The sequence below is a fragment of the Ambystoma mexicanum genome, chromosome 9 (assembly GCF_040938575.1).
Source record: "Ambystoma mexicanum isolate Mex_15411 chromosome 9, UKY_AmexF1_1, whole genome shotgun sequence".
Taxonomy (NCBI): Eukaryota; Metazoa; Chordata; class Amphibia; order Caudata; family Ambystomatidae; genus Ambystoma; species Ambystoma mexicanum.
The window spans coordinates 126,656,144-126,675,121 of record NC_090931.1 but is presented as its reverse complement, the minus strand read 5'-3'; the positions used below and the strand labels follow the sequence as shown (position 1 = coordinate 126,675,121).

The window sequence follows — 18,978 nt, the reverse complement described above, 5'->3', positions numbered from 1 at the left end:
GCTCCCGCTTTCCGTATCTCACTCTGTCCGCCCTCCTTGGGCCCTCTTCCTTCGCCTTCCTGTGAGGCAAAAAACCTTGGTGTCATCTTCGACTCCACTCTCTCATTCTCACATCACAGACCTTGCACCAACTGCACCTCCTAAGAGGTATTCTTTCTTTTCTCACTTTCCCTCAGAGGCTCCTGTCTCCAGAACCCTGGTTCTCTCTAGGCTGGACTATTGCAACAGCCTCTTTCTCAATCTGCCTGCCTCTACTCTCTGCCCCTGCAACTAATCCAGAGCAATACTACAGGACGTATCCTTGGCCTCAAGCCCAGGGACCATATCTCTCCAGCACTGAAATCTCTCCACTGGCTCCTGGTGGCTGTAAGGATCATGTTCAAGACCCTCTGCATCATCTGCAAGGCTTTCTGGGGCCAGGGCCCGCACTACATCCAACTTTCTCTTCCAAAATAACTTGTTCTCAAGCCCTTCGCTCAGCTACCGCCAACTCTCTGAATTCGAAGATGGAGACTTGGTGACCTTCATCCAGTGCTTCTTAACGTGCTGTCTCAGCAGTCCTACACTGTATGCTGCATCAGAAAGACTTTGAGTGCAAGCATTACCCACAGTCCATAGATGGAGAATACCCTACCAAATGTCTGCTACAATTGAAACAAAAAAAATAAACTCTGGGGCTTCTATGATGCTAATAGTGAGTCAGGTATTCAATGTCTGGGGCAATCGTCCATAACGAACAAGACTTCCTTTCCCAACATCGTCATTTACCCAAATTTCAAAACTGCACATCATATGGTGCCTGTATGGCTCTACCACATCACTGATCTCTCCACCCTCCCTCAGGGGCTGCCAATGTCAACAGACACCCTTCCCCCTTTTGCCATACTGAGCAAATAACCCACCTCTATCGTGGCTAACCCCCTACTCTCATACCCAATTCACCTGTTTTTCTCTTGTACAAGGAATTCTATCTATTGTCCCTCATCTATGGCCCAGCCAGCTTTTCCTTTGCGCTGTTTAACCATCTACAACATTTACAGGTATGAAACATTTTATTTCACTCAATACAGACTCTAAAGGTTCCCACAATACAGCTTCCTTCCCTTGCTGATCAGAGTGTGTCACCCTAGATGCATATACACTTGCTCATGCTAGGGCTAGCATGAGCAAATGTATATGCATCTAGGGTGACTCACTCTGATCAGCAAGGGAAGGAAGCTGTATTGTGGGAACCTTTAGAGTCTGGATTTCATTGTCCTCGCCCACACAGCCCCTAAAAAGAGGACATTTGTAGCTCATCAGAATTGAGGGTTTCACTCAATACAGACAACATGGTTTAGTAACTGCCCCAATTCGTGTTGCTGGATTTCTAATAAAGCGAACATAGCACAATGGTCAGGGGTCAACCAATGGGGAGGTGAGCAGGAGGGTCCCGTTTTAATTACCATGTGTCCTTGTCGGTGACAGCACCTATTACAACACCATATTATCCCAGCCAAAACCGGAGAAAACACCATTAGAGACACAGTGGTGTTAATGAAAGGCTGTTTAGACATTTCTTGATTTACAGTACCCAAAACATCTCCTGGAGTGCATATAGTAGCAGTGCAATGGGCAACTTCAAATGCATGCGTCTCCTCATTATATATATATGGTTTCTCCACCATGCAGACTCTGTTATGTCACTTGCCTAATCACTTCCTCAAGACCTTCAAACCAGTGAATCACTTAGGCCATCCTTTCAAAAATTCAACATACACCTCTACCGTTCTTCTTTCTGTAGATGGCCAGAAAACCCTGAACTGTTTTGACCCTGGTGAACAGTAAAATGCACACCTGGTTCTGGTTCTGGTGGTTTCCTACCAACACTATTTTACCTTCATCTAGTTTATTGAAATATTATAACTACAGGGGCTGCAAAGGCCAAAACTCACAATTTGAGCGAATACTAAACTACAAATCAGGGGTCATCCCCAGGGCAGAAACAAGGTATCACAAGGCACCATGTGTGGTTTAACTTCCTACACTTCATGACGAGGCATCTTTTCTTAGTTGTGTCCTGCTCACGGACTGGGCACTTTTCTGCTGGCCAGCACCCACAATCTTTTGATCGGACCTTGTGCCGTGAAAGAGCACTCCTTAGATTCACAGTACCAGCCTTTGTACTTCCAGAACTTTCTCCAGGCCCACAGAAGTTCTGGCACTCCAGTCTCTTTATTCAACAGTCTTTGCCAGCTGTCATGTAGGACGCCTTGTCTGATGGACACCAGTTGCGAGTTCAGGTAATCTTGCACCTCTTTGCATTCCATAGCCCACTCCAGATTCCTCCCTGCCTCCAGCACACCCTCATCAATCGCTGAAAGTCCTCTTGAGTCAGCTGGTTGAGGGTGCCATGCAGTTCCTCAACACGTGTGCAGGTACAATGTAGAGTGTGCTGAATGTTCCAAGTTGACAACATTCTCTTGATAATTTTAATTAACAAAGTGAGTGCCCTGACCACTGTTAACACACCCAGTAATCCAAAATATAGGTACACATTCACAAGTCATTATTTCCGCTACTGTCACTGCAACTGCTTTCCTACAAGGATATGTCTGCATCCAGCCAGAAAACACCCACCAAACCAGAAAACACATCTACCAGCACAAGCAAATACTGCATTGGTTGTATTGTGGCAACTGTAGGAAATCGTTTTGCTGACCTTCAAATGGTCCTTAAAGGTGGTGATGTTTCCCAGGTCTGTTGGACACAGTTTTTCCCACGTTATTCTGCAAGCAAATAACACGTCTCATCTAACCGGTAGCAGTTTTTAATCCAATTATCCTTTTCACTTGATGGGGAATTCTCCTGCATATAGAGGAGATTTTCCATCATTTTATGTATAGAGTTTCCTCTGGTACAGATTTAACAGGTAAAATGTATGCATCCACTTCCTCTGACGTGGCCGCCAGCTTAGCTGTCATATCAGCAAAATCATTAACACAATGAAAAGGTTCGTTCAAAGACAGATGTGCTGCACGTTTCACAATAGAATCCATTCAGCAGCTTTATAGTATCTAATAATGCCACCAAACATTGACTACTTTGTATGGGTGTTCCGGTTGAGGTCACAAAGCCTCTCTACTTCCAAGGTCATGGGCTATGCCAAGCGTGTAACTCAAATCTTTATCAATATTAACCGATTGCTGAGCCTCAAGTGGCAAGCCCTGGTGAAAGCTGCTAGTTTGGCTTTGTGGGCTGATGTCAATTGTGGTTATTTTTCCAATCTCACTCTCCTACCCGTGGGCAATGACTGCATACTCCACAACCACCTGCCTCCTGTCTTAAACAATACCCAACCGCAAAATACTCGTAAGTCTGAATCAGACAGTGGCACATCAGAGAGTTCTGCCTGTGGCATCACCAGACAGGCAGTTACCGATATGCAATCATGTGGGGTGCAGTCATGTGGCTCTCCTTCCTGCGGGCCAGGCAACAGAGATGCTAGATTCCAGGCAGAGCATCTAGCTAGGGTAATGTTCAATGAATTTATCAAAAGCAACTCATATTGGCTTGCTTGTGATACAGACATACGCTGGTTGATCATTTTCAGTAAAAAGTATAGCCACCTCTAGAGGTGACCCCATCACTATTTTGCTTTGTTCCACTGCAAATGCAGCAGCCGCCACTGAACGTAAACAGGGCGGCATCCGAGCTGCGACCGGATCCATCTCCTTGCTGTGATAGTCTAAGGGTCTATGGTGAATCCTGTGCTTCTGAGTAAGGGCAGTCCAGGCAAACCCATTTCTCTCACTGCAATAGAGAGTAAATCCCTTCTTATAGTTAGCCAGGCCAAAATCAGGTGCTTCCGCCAGTCATGACTTGATCTTGGTTAACACCTCTTCTACCTCTGGTGTCCACTGCAAGGGTTCTAAGGTATTCAGACAAGTGTATGCTTGGAGTGGTTTGATTATTTCTGCATACCCCATAATCCATTGCAAGCAGTAATCAATTACACCCAATACACCCAAAGATGCTTGCATTTGTTTAACTGTCTGGGGCTTAGGAATCTTATACACATTTTATCTTCACGAGGAGTACGATATCAGCCGATATCCCTCCATGATATCATGACTTAAATGGTGAACAGTAAGGGTGCACAACTGCAGATTTTTCTTGGATGCGTTGTTCCCCTTCTCTGCTAATGCTGCCAGTGGTACTTTAGTGTCTTCCTTGCAAGCCTCATCATCAACTGTACCAGTACCAATTTGTATGTCATCCCAATCTTTCCTTAGCTTTTGTGAAAGGATGGTGGTGGCACTATCACATCACCAACTCCCACCTCTGTGATGAATCTGATGGGATTCTCCAAGGAAACCTGGTCTGAGACCCTCCTCATGTGACCACGGAAATGGAGGCGCTCTATCTGATCCCGACCCTGGGGGTGGTGTACTGCGGTAGGATCACAACTGGTAGGGGGAATCGGACAGGAAAACTGGGAGGAACCACTTTTTAACTTTCTCCAAAATCCCTCCCTTTTGATGGCTTTTTGCCAATCATAAGAAGTAGAAAAACATAACTTCCCTAAAGTGAACTACTTGTCCCATAATGCCACAGGGACTGAGATGAAGAAGAGGACTCAGGAAACATGTAGAAGTGAAGGACAGGCAAGTAGGCCAAACAGCCTTTTCCAAGGTCAGGCAATTAACACGGAGGGCCCGATTCTCAACTGGGTGTTAAGTACCGAAAAGGTAGTTAAAAGCGTTAATGACCTTTTCGGTATTTAAGACCTATTCTGAAGGTGGCACATTCTTCTGAAGTCGATAGTAATGCGCCACTTTCAGAATACATGTGGCAGTTGCTAGGATGGGTTTGAAACCAACCTAGCAAATGCCACATTTATTACCTGCCACTTTAGACTGGTATTCTTGTGGCATTCCTACTGTTTTATATGTTCGCTAAAGTCACGCACATATATGGTACCATTTTGGTGCCGGTATTCTTGAGGAGTGCCACAAGAAGCCAGTCGCAGTGGTGTTTACCTCAGTCCACACATGCAAACCTATGTTAAGGAATAGCTTTGGGCCAGCTTCCATCATAGTAAGCCAAAACGAGCTCACAGATGCAGAGATGTCTCTATCAGGAAGGTTAAATATTTAAACGTATCCTAATAGTGACAAGTCTGCACCCTTGAGCTTTTGATGGTAAACTGACCCAATGAAATTTGTTAACATAGGTTTGCATGTGTGGACTGGGAACGGAAGCCCTGGAAAAAATGTCCAAGTGTCCATGAACACCACTGTTCTCGGCAGCATTTTTGTAAAATAAGAAATGTTATTTTACAAAAATGCTGCTGAGATTTCAGGCTTGCGCCCGTTATGCCAGAAACAGGCGCAATGCTGATGGTGCACTTGTGTGCACTAGGAGGATGCCCAAGCCCACTTGAGAATAGTGGTGGAGCCTGGGCGTCCTGATTTGGCGCAGTGAATTGTGCTTCTTAGCATGTTCACTGTGCCAACTTAAGAATCGGGCCCTGAGTGGTTGCACCTGAACTTAATTGACACACCTAAGGAGCTAAAAGTCTGCAGCAGGTGGGGGAAGTAGAATGGAGCTGGAGCAGGAACCAGAAGGCTGGGAGTAGTAGCAGAAGGAGAAGAACACAAGACTGGCAGTACATGAGGAAGTGGGTTCACTTAAGGGACGCCGGGGCAAGAGGAAAGCAGATTTCACCTGGCGTTCACAAACCCTGCTTGGTCCTGGCTACACCGAGGGAGACATGTCAAGTTTGAAAGACTTCTCAGGTGCACCTGATGACTGTGAATGCAGAGCCAAAACCGTGTACTGAAGCAATCTGAGGGACAGAAGAGTAAAGGAGACTCCCCGTGGTTAAGGCCGGCCCGACGACGCATGTGCTGCCGAGGGGTGTGGGTCCCAAGAGTGCCTAAAGGAGTAGCAGAGCCCAAAGAAGACGGGAAGTCGAAGCAATCCTCAAGCGTAATGTTCCTGGAGCCGGTGAGAGAAGCTCTGTATGTATGCAGGTTAACTTTGAAAAACTTGCTGGAAAGTGTTGCTAGTTTAATAATATCTTGCGTAATTATGGAAGCGAGTAAAAGTAGTTAATTGCTATGAAGAGGCATGCGAACAATGAGAATGTATCACGTGTTACGCTAACGCAAGTCAGAGTGCTTGTGTACAAAATAAGTCTTTCATTCTTTATTGTTGACTATTAAAACTTACCAGAGTGATCGCGTGCCTCCAATTAAGAAGGGGAAAGTATACCAAATCACACAGAAACCTAACACTGACTTTCACAATTTGTTACAAGGTATATCCTATCAAAGCAAGATCACCTGCAACAATTGTGATTCCCCACTTGAGTAGAGTGTAACTCTGATAATAAAGAGGAATATCATTTCTTGCCTGTCTTTAAAGTTGAAAATCTGCTTTCAGAAGTGATCCTATGTACCTACATCTAGTTCTATATTGACAGGAGACCCCTGTAACATTCAGAACAAGTATTCTAAGAAGACAGAAGTTATTAAACTGAAGCGAAACGCAAGAATTGCCCAAGCCAGTAGGCACATCCTTCCTGTAGTGAAACCAGCATTGTTAAGAACTATTCACCCACATTCTGAGAGTGATGAAGTTTTTAAAGGTCCAGTATCCTCCGATGCAAGTGTGACATTGCCATCCAAGCTGGAAGGGTGGCCATACAGCTTAAGGGTAGCTACTGGAACCATAAAGAGGTGGATGAAGCTGGGGAAGGGAACTGGGTGCTTGACAAAGATTAAGACATCAATCTGTAAGGCTGAGGCTGATGAAGCTAAAGGAGAAGCAGTCTGGAAGCAAAGGCAGATTACACTAGAGGTAATAAGACAGACAGAAGAGGCAAAGAGGCTGCCCTTTTCTCAAAGCTCAGGAAAGAAGAGTGCCTTGCCTACCTGTGGAAGTCGAGAGTCTTGTCTTTAAACACCTTATCATTCTAAAGCATCAAGTTGTAGTGGCCCTAGCTGAACTGTGGTTGTACATTGTTGTCAGTGCATCTTAACCTAAAGCTGACTGAAGTTAGTAGAATACTTTGGAGCAAAGGATCCTACTCCCACATTAACATTAGTAGAAGGGGGTTGTCAAGAGGAACACAACATCATAAGAAGAAGCATCCTGACGAGTATACTAAAGACACTGAAGAGGTCAATAATACCAAGGAAGTTGTTGAAGCAGAAGTTGATTCATAGTTTAAAAGACTATGGCACACCCATCCTGGAAGAAGGATATCCAGGATTACCATTGGTGCTGTTTTCTTAGCTGAAATTGGAAGGAGAACTTTACTTTATGTTTGGAACATTTGGGAGAAAGTGACTTTGAGTAATCCTGGGAAAGAGATCTACCCATGACAGGTGAAGGTCATTCAAATTAATGGTTATTCTTTTATTTATGTTGTCTATGTTTTACTTTGAATGTTTTGTTGTTTAGTGTGAGGGTCAGTTTTGTTGATGCTAGGAGTTCATCCCTTAGACCTCAGCATAGGTAGGGAACTCCCTGATAGAGTAGGTTTAGGTTTAATCTGCACTTTGGATAAAAACACAAGTAGTTGTCCATCTCGCATTACTGACCTCTCACACACATCCCTCGGGGGCTGCCAATGTTATCACTCCTCAGCTTAATAATTGACAATGTTACCTTCCCAAACTTTCTGTATGTAGTAAGCTTTGAGCAGATTGCTGTACATTATCCATCAAATATCATTGTGTTTTTGTTTAGGTTCAAGCTACAACATTATTCGCATTCCTCCTCAGAGGTCAGACGACGACGAGACACTAGAAGGCGCTCAAATTGTCTGTTCTATTGACCCCGTGGACAAGAGGAAGCCATCCTATTATCACAGTTTTGGTAATGTCGTCATGCAGTGCAAATTGGTATTGTTTATAGATTGTCAATAGGAAAGCAGATAATAACGTCCCCAAACCCAGAAACCCTGTTGTCAAATAATGCTACAATAGCAAAACAATATTGTGTTGAACAAAGTGATAATGGAAGCTCTGTTTGATAAGGAAGTAAAGGGATTAAAATGGTGGACGACGAGTGGAAAATGGTCGGACAAATCTGAAGAATTGTTTGGTAGTTGTAGTCAAGGTACTTTGCTTTGCCTACTAAAAATCTCAATAGGATTGTGGAATAATTAGTTCTCCATTTGCTTCTTCTCTTTCAGCAATGAGCGAAAACTATGTTGTCTTCATCGAGCAGTCAGTAAAGATAGACTTGCTGAAGATCATCGCTGCAAAACTCAGAGGAAAGGGATTCTCCGAGGTCATGACCTGGACGCCAGAACAGAATACAATTTTCCACATTGTAAATAAACACACAGGAAAGGTATGTATTTCCTTTCCTCTACTTCTGCGGTTGGCATTTGTAGTGACGTTTCAATTCTAGTTAATAGTAGCTGGTTCCTACACTCTCCATAGCCACCGTTTGAGTTGTTAAAGTCTTTGGAAAATATATGAAAAACATTGTGTAGGTCTAAACCTCATCTAGACTTGGTTCCCTTTGCATATTCTAGTGTTGGCACCAACTGAAGGGTTTGCCGGGATAGAGAAATGATACATAAGTAGTTATGTGACATGCAGACCAACAAAGCGCATAACGGGCTGGGCTGACGAGAACTGCAGAGACAAAATAGCACACTCCAGGAGAGCCAATAGCCAGCAGTATATATGCAAGCAGGAGAGGATGCAGAGTGAGACAGCAACTTGAACATTGCTAGCGATATAAGCGATGTAATGTAATTATCCAATAGGGCCCCAGAAATGTACAAGAAACTCAACAAATGGAATACAGGTGGGTGTGGAGGAAGACCTAAAACTGATATGAGCTGAAACAGCACACGTCTTAACTTAACAATTGTGAGCGGATACACACCCATGGGTAGTTGCATTCAACTATAATGCTAAAGCCCAATGCTTGACCTCAAATGGGATGAAAGTCTAAAATACAAGCAAAGTTAATTAAGCAAGTTGAAATGAAGGTGATGCATTAAACAAGAATTGGGTAGTGATGTTATAAATATTACTGCACTTGTAGCGCAAACTTAGTCCTATCTTCGCAGCAATACCATTTCTCACTATTATCCAATTTACCATTACTCATTTTGTAAACACAGAAGGATGACAAATTAAGTGGACTTCTTGGGGTCACTTCTGCAGATCCCTGTAGTTGTCCGTTAGTCCACCATGCTATCATAATGCAATATGGCTGCTGCTTGCACAGGTTGAAAATGAAAGATGTTTTCCCTGAACAGGCTTTGAATAGCACTTGATAGCAACAAAGCACTGGGTGCAACAATGTTTGCTGTCAGCCCCCGGTAGGCCACCAACAAGAATTTCTTCTAATACGGCAAATACTTGGAACAAGATAAAATAGACTCACTTCACACACTTACAGAGATAGCAAGGAATTTGAAAGGGGGAGCACTTCAAACATTTCTGATGCAGGCAGAGTATACAATCAGAGATGTTTGGGACTCTTGCCCCCTAGACCGCAGAGAAGAATTGGGAAGGTGGGGTAGTAGCAGTCCAGGCCCAGTGCAATTGTAATTATTGTGTTTTGGGTGAGTTGCATCAGTCTCTGCGCTCTGCCCCTGTTTTAGTTTCTTAGGTATTTTTTGTAGCTGACCTGTCAACATTCAATTGGGGGTCAGTGGCTGCATGGCTCAGTAGGAACCGAAATTTCACCAGTCGGTCCAATTGTTTACAGAGGTTGTGTTTTTTTTTCTATTGAGCCTTTGCGCTTGTGTTTCGGGAGTCCCCACACGTTTCCGAGTTGTATAATAACTTGTGAGGTACACACCTTTTAGTGTTTGAATATAGTTTAAACACTTTCTTTATATTTCTCAATCCTGTTAACCACGTAAGTTAAATTTGTAGTTTCTACTTTTTTCCGTTCAACAGATATCCATATCACACAAATTATTTCACTTTGTACATTCTTTTGTGACATTTAGATTGTGATTTTTCTGGTGATTGATGCATAATTTCTTTGTTTATTTACAAAAACCAATTGTGCCGACATTACTCTGCAGGTGCTGCTGTTTCGCCCTTACTTGGGCTTTGCCAAGGCACATTCTTTACTTGGTATTGTGTCAGTTATGTGCTCACACTTTACATTTAAGTGCAGACATTTCAATTCATTGACACAACGTTGTATAGACTGATATCTGTTGAATGGAAAAAAGTAGAAAATGTACAAATTAACTTATGTAGATAACAGGATTGAGAAATATAAAGAAATAAAGTGTTTAAACTATATTGAAACACTAAAAAGTGTGTACCTCACAAGTTATTATACATCTCAGAATCGTGTGGGGACTCCGGAAACACAAGCACAAAGGCTCAATAGAAAAAACCCACAACCAGCGTAATTGTACTCAGTGGTGCAGAAAAGCAATTGGTGTCATCCCACCTTCCTCACAATGCCTTTTATGTGGCATATACAATTCTATCGTATCCTGAGACCTTCCGCTGCGCATTGTGGGTTTCGGAAAATCGAGACGTGAATCTTCTGGGTATGTTCGGAACGTATATTGGCCAAGAATTCTGGCTTTCTGGCTATTCAGGTCATCATAGCCATTAGGACAGAATGTCTAGCTAGAGTTTTCCAGCCAGTCCACATCCCTTTGTGTCCGTCATCCCACAGAATGATCTACATTTTGTTATGGTAGATGGAGAAGAATCCATATGAACAGTGTTTACCACATGCAGGTGAAATGTACCTCCAATGTGCCTCCAATTTCACCCACATGCTCAAATGCAAGGACCAGAGCTACGGCAAAGTACATGGGTACAGAATATAATTAATAAGCATGATGCTACCACACAATGAGGCATGCGCATGACAAGGAAACCCAAAGGCTCAGGTATGCATGAGGAATTGGGAACGCATATCCAGAAGCCGACAGGAAATTAGCGCTGCTGAAAATGACCAGGAATTTAATGGGATGTGGAGTTCTTGTGAAACTGAAATACTTTTGGATAAAGGCAGTTTGCAGGAATGTGGCTGCTTGCAAAGGAGATGCTTTCACGCACATTTTCAGCGTGTGGGGGAACCCACATGAACTGCAGTGAATTAGGACCCACTCTTCAGCACAGGATGATCTTCATTGTGAAGGGTACAGCAGTGAAAGGACCTGGGGTAGTGTCGTTTTCAGCAACATTTCCATCAAAACACAATGCTTTGAGCAGGGTGCACAAGTAGTAGGACCGGCACATGGAGCTGACCCAAACACAGGACCATGCTGTGAAGTATGTACACAGTACAAAGAGTGAATTGAGAGTTCGAAACAAGTTTAGAATGGATTTCCTGGGTTCCTGGGCATTGCCACTCAGCACTGCTACGGGACGGTAGACTCTTTAGACACAGACAGACGTCCGATCATCTGTGATACAAAGGACTTCCGATTCCCACAGTGAAAGGCGTTCGAGACGAGCCTAGCTCTTTGCCTGCGATATGAGCCTGCAACCTTTTTGCCAGAGAAGCTTGGCAGGCTTGCATGTAATTTTCAGCATTTGCAGGCAGGCTAATTATATATGAAATGTAACAAAGAGGATCTCTTGGCTAGTGCATTTCCGGTGCTCCAGAGAGAAAGATCTCTTTAATTATTCAAATATGACTGTGATCTGCAGCACTCTGACAAAGCATTAACTAATGCTATAGAAACAAATTCAGGACACAATAACCAATATATATCTTGCCTCTGTAAGTGAGCGGCCCCCAAAGATACAGTTAATTCTCCCGTTGGAGTCAATGAAAACGCATCCTAAGAGGAAAAGATACCAAGACCAAGTGCTGGTGGTATCAAAGGTTGTATCCAAAATAGGGCAAGCAGAATCTACTCTGGTCACACCGAGAGCGCTCTGCAGAAAACATGTTACAATACAATTTTATATAAGGAAATCGTCATCAAGCTGAGGGAAGGCCTAGTGGGCACATAACAATTGGGATTGGTTCCTAAGAGTGGACACCTATAGGTGCTATAGGGTCGGCGTCACTTGATTGGCTTGAGGGCACGTGATGAGACAATGATGTGTTCTGGGTCAATCGGTCGGCTGGGCTCATCGAGTTGGTATGCAGGAGCAGCAACTTGCAATGTTTTTTTTTTGTGAAAGAAGTAACCATTTGACATTTGCCCTTGCGGCCACACACTCCCATCCATTCGCTACAATAATCTGTTTGTCCAGTGAGCTCAAAGACTTATAGATTAAAACACTTATGAAAACATGGTTCAAAGGCGGGTTATTTATTACTGGCCATAGATTAGACATCCATTAAATACTGTGCTTGGCCTGTTTAGACCATTCAGGATATACTATCTAAGGGGTAGAGCTCATGAGGTCACTGTATGGCTTGCAGTGTTCATCTTCTAACAACAAAGAGGATTCTAATATATGGTTGGGATGGCTAGGTCACATGAGTAACATACCATCATGGGCATACATTTCATTGTGTGGGGGGGTGTTAGTGATCAGATGTCCAAACATCGTTGAATCTCTGCTAATTTACCTAGACACCATGAAGAGCAGAGGAGAATCGAAACCTCCTTGTGGTGTGGTTCCTCGTTACACAATGAGACAGGGCCTTCAAAACATAGTGTTACATGCAGGCTTTTACACGTGGCTTACTATATTGCATTCGGGCCACACTGGTTTAGAGTACACTATATTTACCGTCTAGCTAAACACTCATCATAACAAAGACCTTATCAAGAAATTAAAACGCAGGCTTGAATCAAGATTCATCTTGCATTAAAAAGTAATTGTTGGCTCGGCGGTTTGTGTGCACAGCTTTAGCAGGGATTGTGGCTTGTTGAGAGTGATTAGCTGCTGTTATGTTTACACAATATTGTACATATATTTACATTTGAACTTATGAAAATGAGGTAGTTTAGTGCTGGTGTGTACAGTATTGTACTGATTAAGTATTATAGAATTTCAATCTATACCTATAAGCATTCTTTGTACCATATGTTAATGCACATCACACGTTCATAAGTAAGCTTTAACATAAGAACTTCTAGTTACACCTATGCGTTATATTGTTAATTCTTATACACATTGCCCCATTACTAGGTTTGCACGATCTTGCATGCAAAAGACACGTTGGCTGTGTCCCCATTAAGGCGTGAATGATCAAACGGATTCAAGGGTCACTCCTGACTGTCAACCCTGTCCTGAGGAATATAGGGATGGTGCTCTTTATGACCGGGGTCTGTTGGGTATGGGGGCAGGTTTATAGAGATGGATGGCTTTCACGCTGGCCCCTGCTCAGGGCTGTATTTGGGTCAATGAAGTAAGACGGAAAGCAGAAGATGCAGTGTAAAGCTTGTTGCATTCTTGCAGCTAGTCTCCCATGGGAAGCGAACAACTGCAGAGATGGCAAAGGGGAGGAGGTGGGGGGAGTAGCTTGCTCGCTGTGCGCGCCTGGCTGGGAGAGCTACAGGCCTGCGTTGGAACTTCACGACTGTCTTGCTGTTACAAAATGGAGTCGGTGGCTTACAAAATGGAGACTTATTCACTCTGGTGCTGCACCGTTATACGGGGTGTCACAAGGGTGGTCACAGTTCCTAAACCCAAAGCAGCCGTGACTAGACATACCCAGGAAGCGTAGCAATAGGGGAGGGGGTTTCAAAATGCCCACTTCTTCCCCCCCATTCGTTACTTAAGTAACGAATATTGTGACTGCCCCAATCTCTTACGTTTTTCTTCCTCTGCCACTGCTTTGTCCCATGCAGGTGTCCCCTTTATAGGCATCCATGCTCTACATACCGCTCTTGAGGCTTTCCCCCTACTAGCATACTCATCTGGGGTATAGGTCATATAAATACACCCTCCCTCACCCTCCAGGTCCACCCATACTTCCTTGTACCATTGCAACTCTCTAGGTTCCTTTATGGTTGTGCGGTATAAATTATCCATTTTATGCCCTGTGTTGTATATGGCAGTCATTCTATATTTGGGCTCTGAACTGTCTCCTGTTTGCACCTCCGCCTCATGTTTAATTTGCGCCACTCCATTTGCACGGCCCATTGTTACCATCATCAATGCACCATTGGGTACTGCATTTGCACAGCATCGGAGTCCTAATTGGCACACACAAAAAACGAGGAGCAGAAAAACAATGAGTGGTATGAGCAGTTTCACTGGGCCTCATTACGAGTATGGCGGTAGGGGGTTAACAGCACCGGTAAGGATGCTGGTGCCGTTAACTCCCTACCACCACATTCCGAGATCCCTTTCCTGGTTCCACTAGGACAGGCTGGTTTTACCAGCCGCTCTTAGCGGAAACCGTTAAAGTACCAGGGAGCTAATAATAACGGGCCCGCTATTTGCCGGCCCGTTATTAGCTCCTTCCCCATTTCCTTTGAGCCCTATGGGGGCTCGAATTGGAATGGTTTTCAGAATGGGGATTTACCGGATCCTCCAAGGTTGGAATGACCCGGTAAGTCCCCATTCAGACTACCCGGACACGGTTTTGGAGGCAGCCATGGTGCTAATAGCTCCAAACTCGTAAGGAGGCCCACTGTCATTCCTAGCCAGGACGGTACCCAGGAAAAATGATTGTCCAACCAAGTGCTGGGCTGTGCTCCTCCTTTGTCCTTCATGCGCTCTCCGAGGTCGTGCACTGCTGCTATCACGTGTGAAAGGGACCCGTTCTCCGTTGTACAAATGTGCAACATGGGCTCCAGATTTTTTGGCAAACACCTCTATCGATCGCTGTTAACAGGTCTAACACATACCTGTTTTGCATGGTCATTAGTTGCAGGGCTCTAAGTTCTACCTTGATGACTTTGAACCCCTCTTTAGTGTCGTCGGCCGGTTGGATGAGCTCCCACCTGGTGATATGAAGCCACTTTGCATTTGCTCTCGCTTGGATACTGGGGACGAGGGAGGCAAAGAAAGTTTCAACGGAGCCGAATAACCAGAATCGATCGGGGTTCTGTTGCAATAGTTCTGATGATTTGGTGGAAATATAGTTTGATGACCGTTTTTTCCTTCGCATGGTGCTCTGCAGCCCCTCCTAGTCCAGTGTATACACGAGGACTCCTTCGGGTGGCGTTGGGGAGAGTCCGCTTAGAGTGGGCGCTTGCGTTCTTCTTCCTTGGATGTGGCTTTCTGGAATCACCATTAACACGTAATGGAGCATTGCCAGTGAACATGTACCCCTCCATGATTGCGGGAGATACGCCACGTTGCCGCAGACCCAGTATGTATCCATCATTGCAGCTGCTCCTTTCTTCATGTCAGGTATTATGAGCGTTTTGCTGCAGTTCTTATTCTCTCCCATGTTCTTTTTCCCTTCCCCTCAGAAACAGAGTTCGTAAGAAATGTCTTTTTGTAGTTTAAATGGTTTCTCGATGGCGGTGACCCAAGTGAGCTTCATTAAGTGTTCAGTCCATATGGGGGAGCAGGTTCTCTGTACCCATGACAGCTTTTCTTCAGACAACCCTCTCAGCGCCTACGCTTTGCATAATATTTCTTCATTTTGCCATTTATTTTCCACATGCAATGTCCCTTTTATCTCCAGGAAAGGCTCTTTCACACAAATTACTCCTTGCGGCCGGGAGAACATGTCCGCTCATTCTGCAATAGTTCGAATGAAACCGTGTGTGCTGGAAAAGGGTTTTTTATTCGGCATAGTGTAAGATGTAGGAGACACTGAGCCTCTCCAAATGGTATTTCTTGTGGCAGCAATACTTTAGGGGTTCCTCAAGCATGAGATATAAGTGAGCACACGAAGCAACTTTCGTTAGTTGCTTGTTTAGCCGTATTGCTCATGTCAGCATACCATTTGTTCGTTTGGTGTGGGTGCTGAGGATCGTCAGCTGTGTCTAGGCCAAACTTAAAGTGTTCTTCCCACTTTTCCTGTTGTGTTTCTCTCTTTTTCCTCCCAGGTCCACCCCACCCCCTCATTCCTCTGGGCAATTTTGCTATCCTCTTTCCCCTCCCACTCTGTGTACACGTTATAATCACACCATAGCCATATGTCCATTAACATTGCTCTCCTTATTAGTGGTCGTATTATCTCGAGATACAGTTCCTAGCACCGGCGTTTTGGCTGGGTAGAGATGATTTTGTACCCATGTGAGTTCGGAAGGTGTTCTGTCATTCATTGTGTAAACGCTAAAATCGGAGTCATTTGCATGTGGCGACTGTGGGGTGGCTTGCATCGTTGTAATATTTGTGGTGTTGTTATATTCATCCTCATGGCTCCTGTGGGCTCATATTAATTTAGCACCATCCCACATTAGATGGGTCCCTTTCTTGATCGTTGTTATGCCCACACCCCTTGCTCACATCGCTTGAAATATATGTGATAGTCCAATACAGGAACAAGCGAAATACTGCTGAAAAGAATACTACTGCACACACAAACAGCATGCATTCATATTAATAACTAGGATAAACATATCTCCTTCGTCTACTTCTATCTACACTATCATTGGCTGCTGCAGGCGCCTCGTCCATGCACATTGTAGCTCCTGATAAATCAAATATGAGCATTTGTTAATCATGCATGTTACTTTTTCACATTTTACACATCCTTCACTATTCCTTTAAGTTCAGCTTTTCCTGTTTATTTTAACTATCCATTTCTCGAATAAGTGAGTACTCTTATTATTTTTTTCTTTTTTCCTTTTGCATCCCTCTGTTCCTCTTCCCCACACCTTAAGTCTGGGGGAGGGGGACTGAGGGGGACAATTCACTGTTAGCTAGAGTCATCAACAGGGAGAAAAAACGTTACTATCATGTACACTTTCAGTTACTTAATCAAAAGTTGAAAGGGATAGGAAGAGAGGGGGAGAGAGATAGAGAGACATTTTATTCTCATCGCATTTTATCACATATTACTAATACTTGTTGACACTATACATTTATTTACATATCTTTATTTATCCCTTATTTTGCTCTCATTTCGGGCCTGACACTTATCCTGTACCTCTACCTTTTCCACTCTCTGTTTGTGCACTTTGCTCATTCCTGTTACCTTCGTTGTCCGTGAAGTCTGTGTTTCCATGAGCCTTACGAACATCCATCAGGTGCACCCAATACCTCATGCCCTGCACCTTGGCAGCTGTAGGCGTACAGTATACTACTTTGTATGGACCATGGAACCTTGGTCAGTTCCACCTACTCACAAAACTCCTCACATACATCTTGTCACCTGTCATCAACTGGCAGCTTGGACTATCTGTGGCTGGGGTCATTGTATCATTGGTGTTCTCTTGTGTGAATGGTGCTGTTATTGATTTGGCTATGGCTTGTGCAGCTCTTTTCAGGATCTTAAGATACTCATGGAATTCTTCTCCTAGGACTGTTGCACTTTGGTGGGCGTCTAATTGTCTGCGCAAGGGTGAGTGGGCTGTGTGCATCCTCCTACCTGTCACAATCTCATGGAGTGACAGGTGGTGGTCCTTGCTAGGTTGGTTCCTCATTTCAAAAAGCCCCAGGGATAAACAATACACCAAGTTATTCTTGAATGTATGACACAGTTTTGACAATCTACTCTTGAGTAATCCGTTAATTTTTTCAACAATTCCGTTAAATTGTTTAAATGCAAACTCTAGCAATTTTTCTGGCATCACTACCTTGCCAGTGTTATTTTGTCTCCATAATATATCAGTGGATAACTGGCTACACCCCCTTTTCACTCATGTCTCCTCCTCGCTGGGTGCGTCTTACTGAAGTTCAATAATTTGAGAGACTGGTAATGAGTTGAATCCTTCTGGCTGTGTCTCTTCTATTACCTTCTGTAGTATGTACTCACCGGTTGGGGGTTTTGGTAGGTAGGAGGCTTCTTTGGCGGCAGCGTCTGCTGCCGCTTTTCCCAACAAGATGATGTCGTCACCTTGCGTATGGGCCTGACACTTTACGACTGCTACAAGTGCAGGTTCTTTTAACGCATCACTTAATTCACCTAGTAGCATCACATGTTGAACTGGGGAGCCGTCTGCTCTTCGGAATCCTCTCCTCGCCCATCTTGCTAACCCTCCATGTACTGTTGTTGCCATATAAGCAGAGTCTGTATAGATCGTGACTATGCACCCCTTTGCCGTATGTAATGCTTCTATGAGGGCTACCAGTTCTGCTGCTTGAGCTGAGAGTGCGGTGGTAATCTTTTCTGCACAATCACTTCAAATTCCCCGTCCTCTATCCGAACTACTGCAGCTTCCATGTATTTCTCCCGTTTCACAATCTATCGAGGCAGACCCATGTACGAAGTATATTTCTCCTTCTGACAGTGCATATTCATGTGCTTTGGGTGTGTCATCATCTCCTGTGTATGTAGCGCAATTGTGCTGCTGCAGGTCTTCTACTGTGCATGCTTCTGTGATAAATGTAGCTGAGTTTACACTTTTGTACCATACGATATGAATGTTCGCACTCGAAATAATCAAGTCATATGCTGTGGCCCTTTGAGTAGTCAATGTGCTTTTTGATCTCTCAAGGATGGCAAACAGAGTGTTCCACATACAACGTGACAGAGCATCCCATCACGATTGTAGAACTTTTTTCTATTGCGAACGTGGCGGCTGCAAGAGCCTGTCCAAGAAAAGTGTCCTTGCATTAATGCATTTAGTGTCCCACTGTAGAATGCCAGGGGTTTGTGACCCAGGGAAGTTTTTTGTGTCAATACAGCTGTCCTAAGCGTGCCATTACAATGTGAGAATAAATAAAATTCCCGGCCAAAATTAGGAGTCGCGAGAACTGGAGCAGTAGATATCAATTCTTTAAGTGTGTCAAAAGCTGTATCCATTTCCTGTGTCCATTGTAAGCTTGCGTTTTCTCGCTGTGCTTCCTTGAGTGCCTGTAACAAGGGTTTTGTGTATGCTGCATAATCCAGTATCCAAGCTTGGCAGTAGTTACACATGCCGAGAAACTTCTGCATCTCTTTTACTGTGTTGGGCTCTTTTACTGCTTTTATTGCTGCTGCCCTGTCAGGTATTATTCT

The 18,978-nt window shown here is 44.1% G+C and overlaps 1 protein-coding gene across 1 annotated transcript in view; it reads left to right on the top strand.

Moving 5' to 3' along the window:
- The window catches only part of LOC138487726 (carotenoid-cleaving dioxygenase, mitochondrial-like), a 192,495-nt gene that overhangs the window by 53,822 nt on the left and 119,695 nt on the right, over positions 1–18,978 (top strand). The window contains exons 6-7 of the mRNA XM_069614273.1: positions 7,741–7,869; positions 8,189–8,349. Of these exons, the coding sequence (XP_069470374.1) occupies positions 7,741–7,869; positions 8,189–8,349 (290 nt within the window). The remainder of the gene's footprint in view (positions 1–7,740; positions 7,870–8,188; positions 8,350–18,978) is intronic.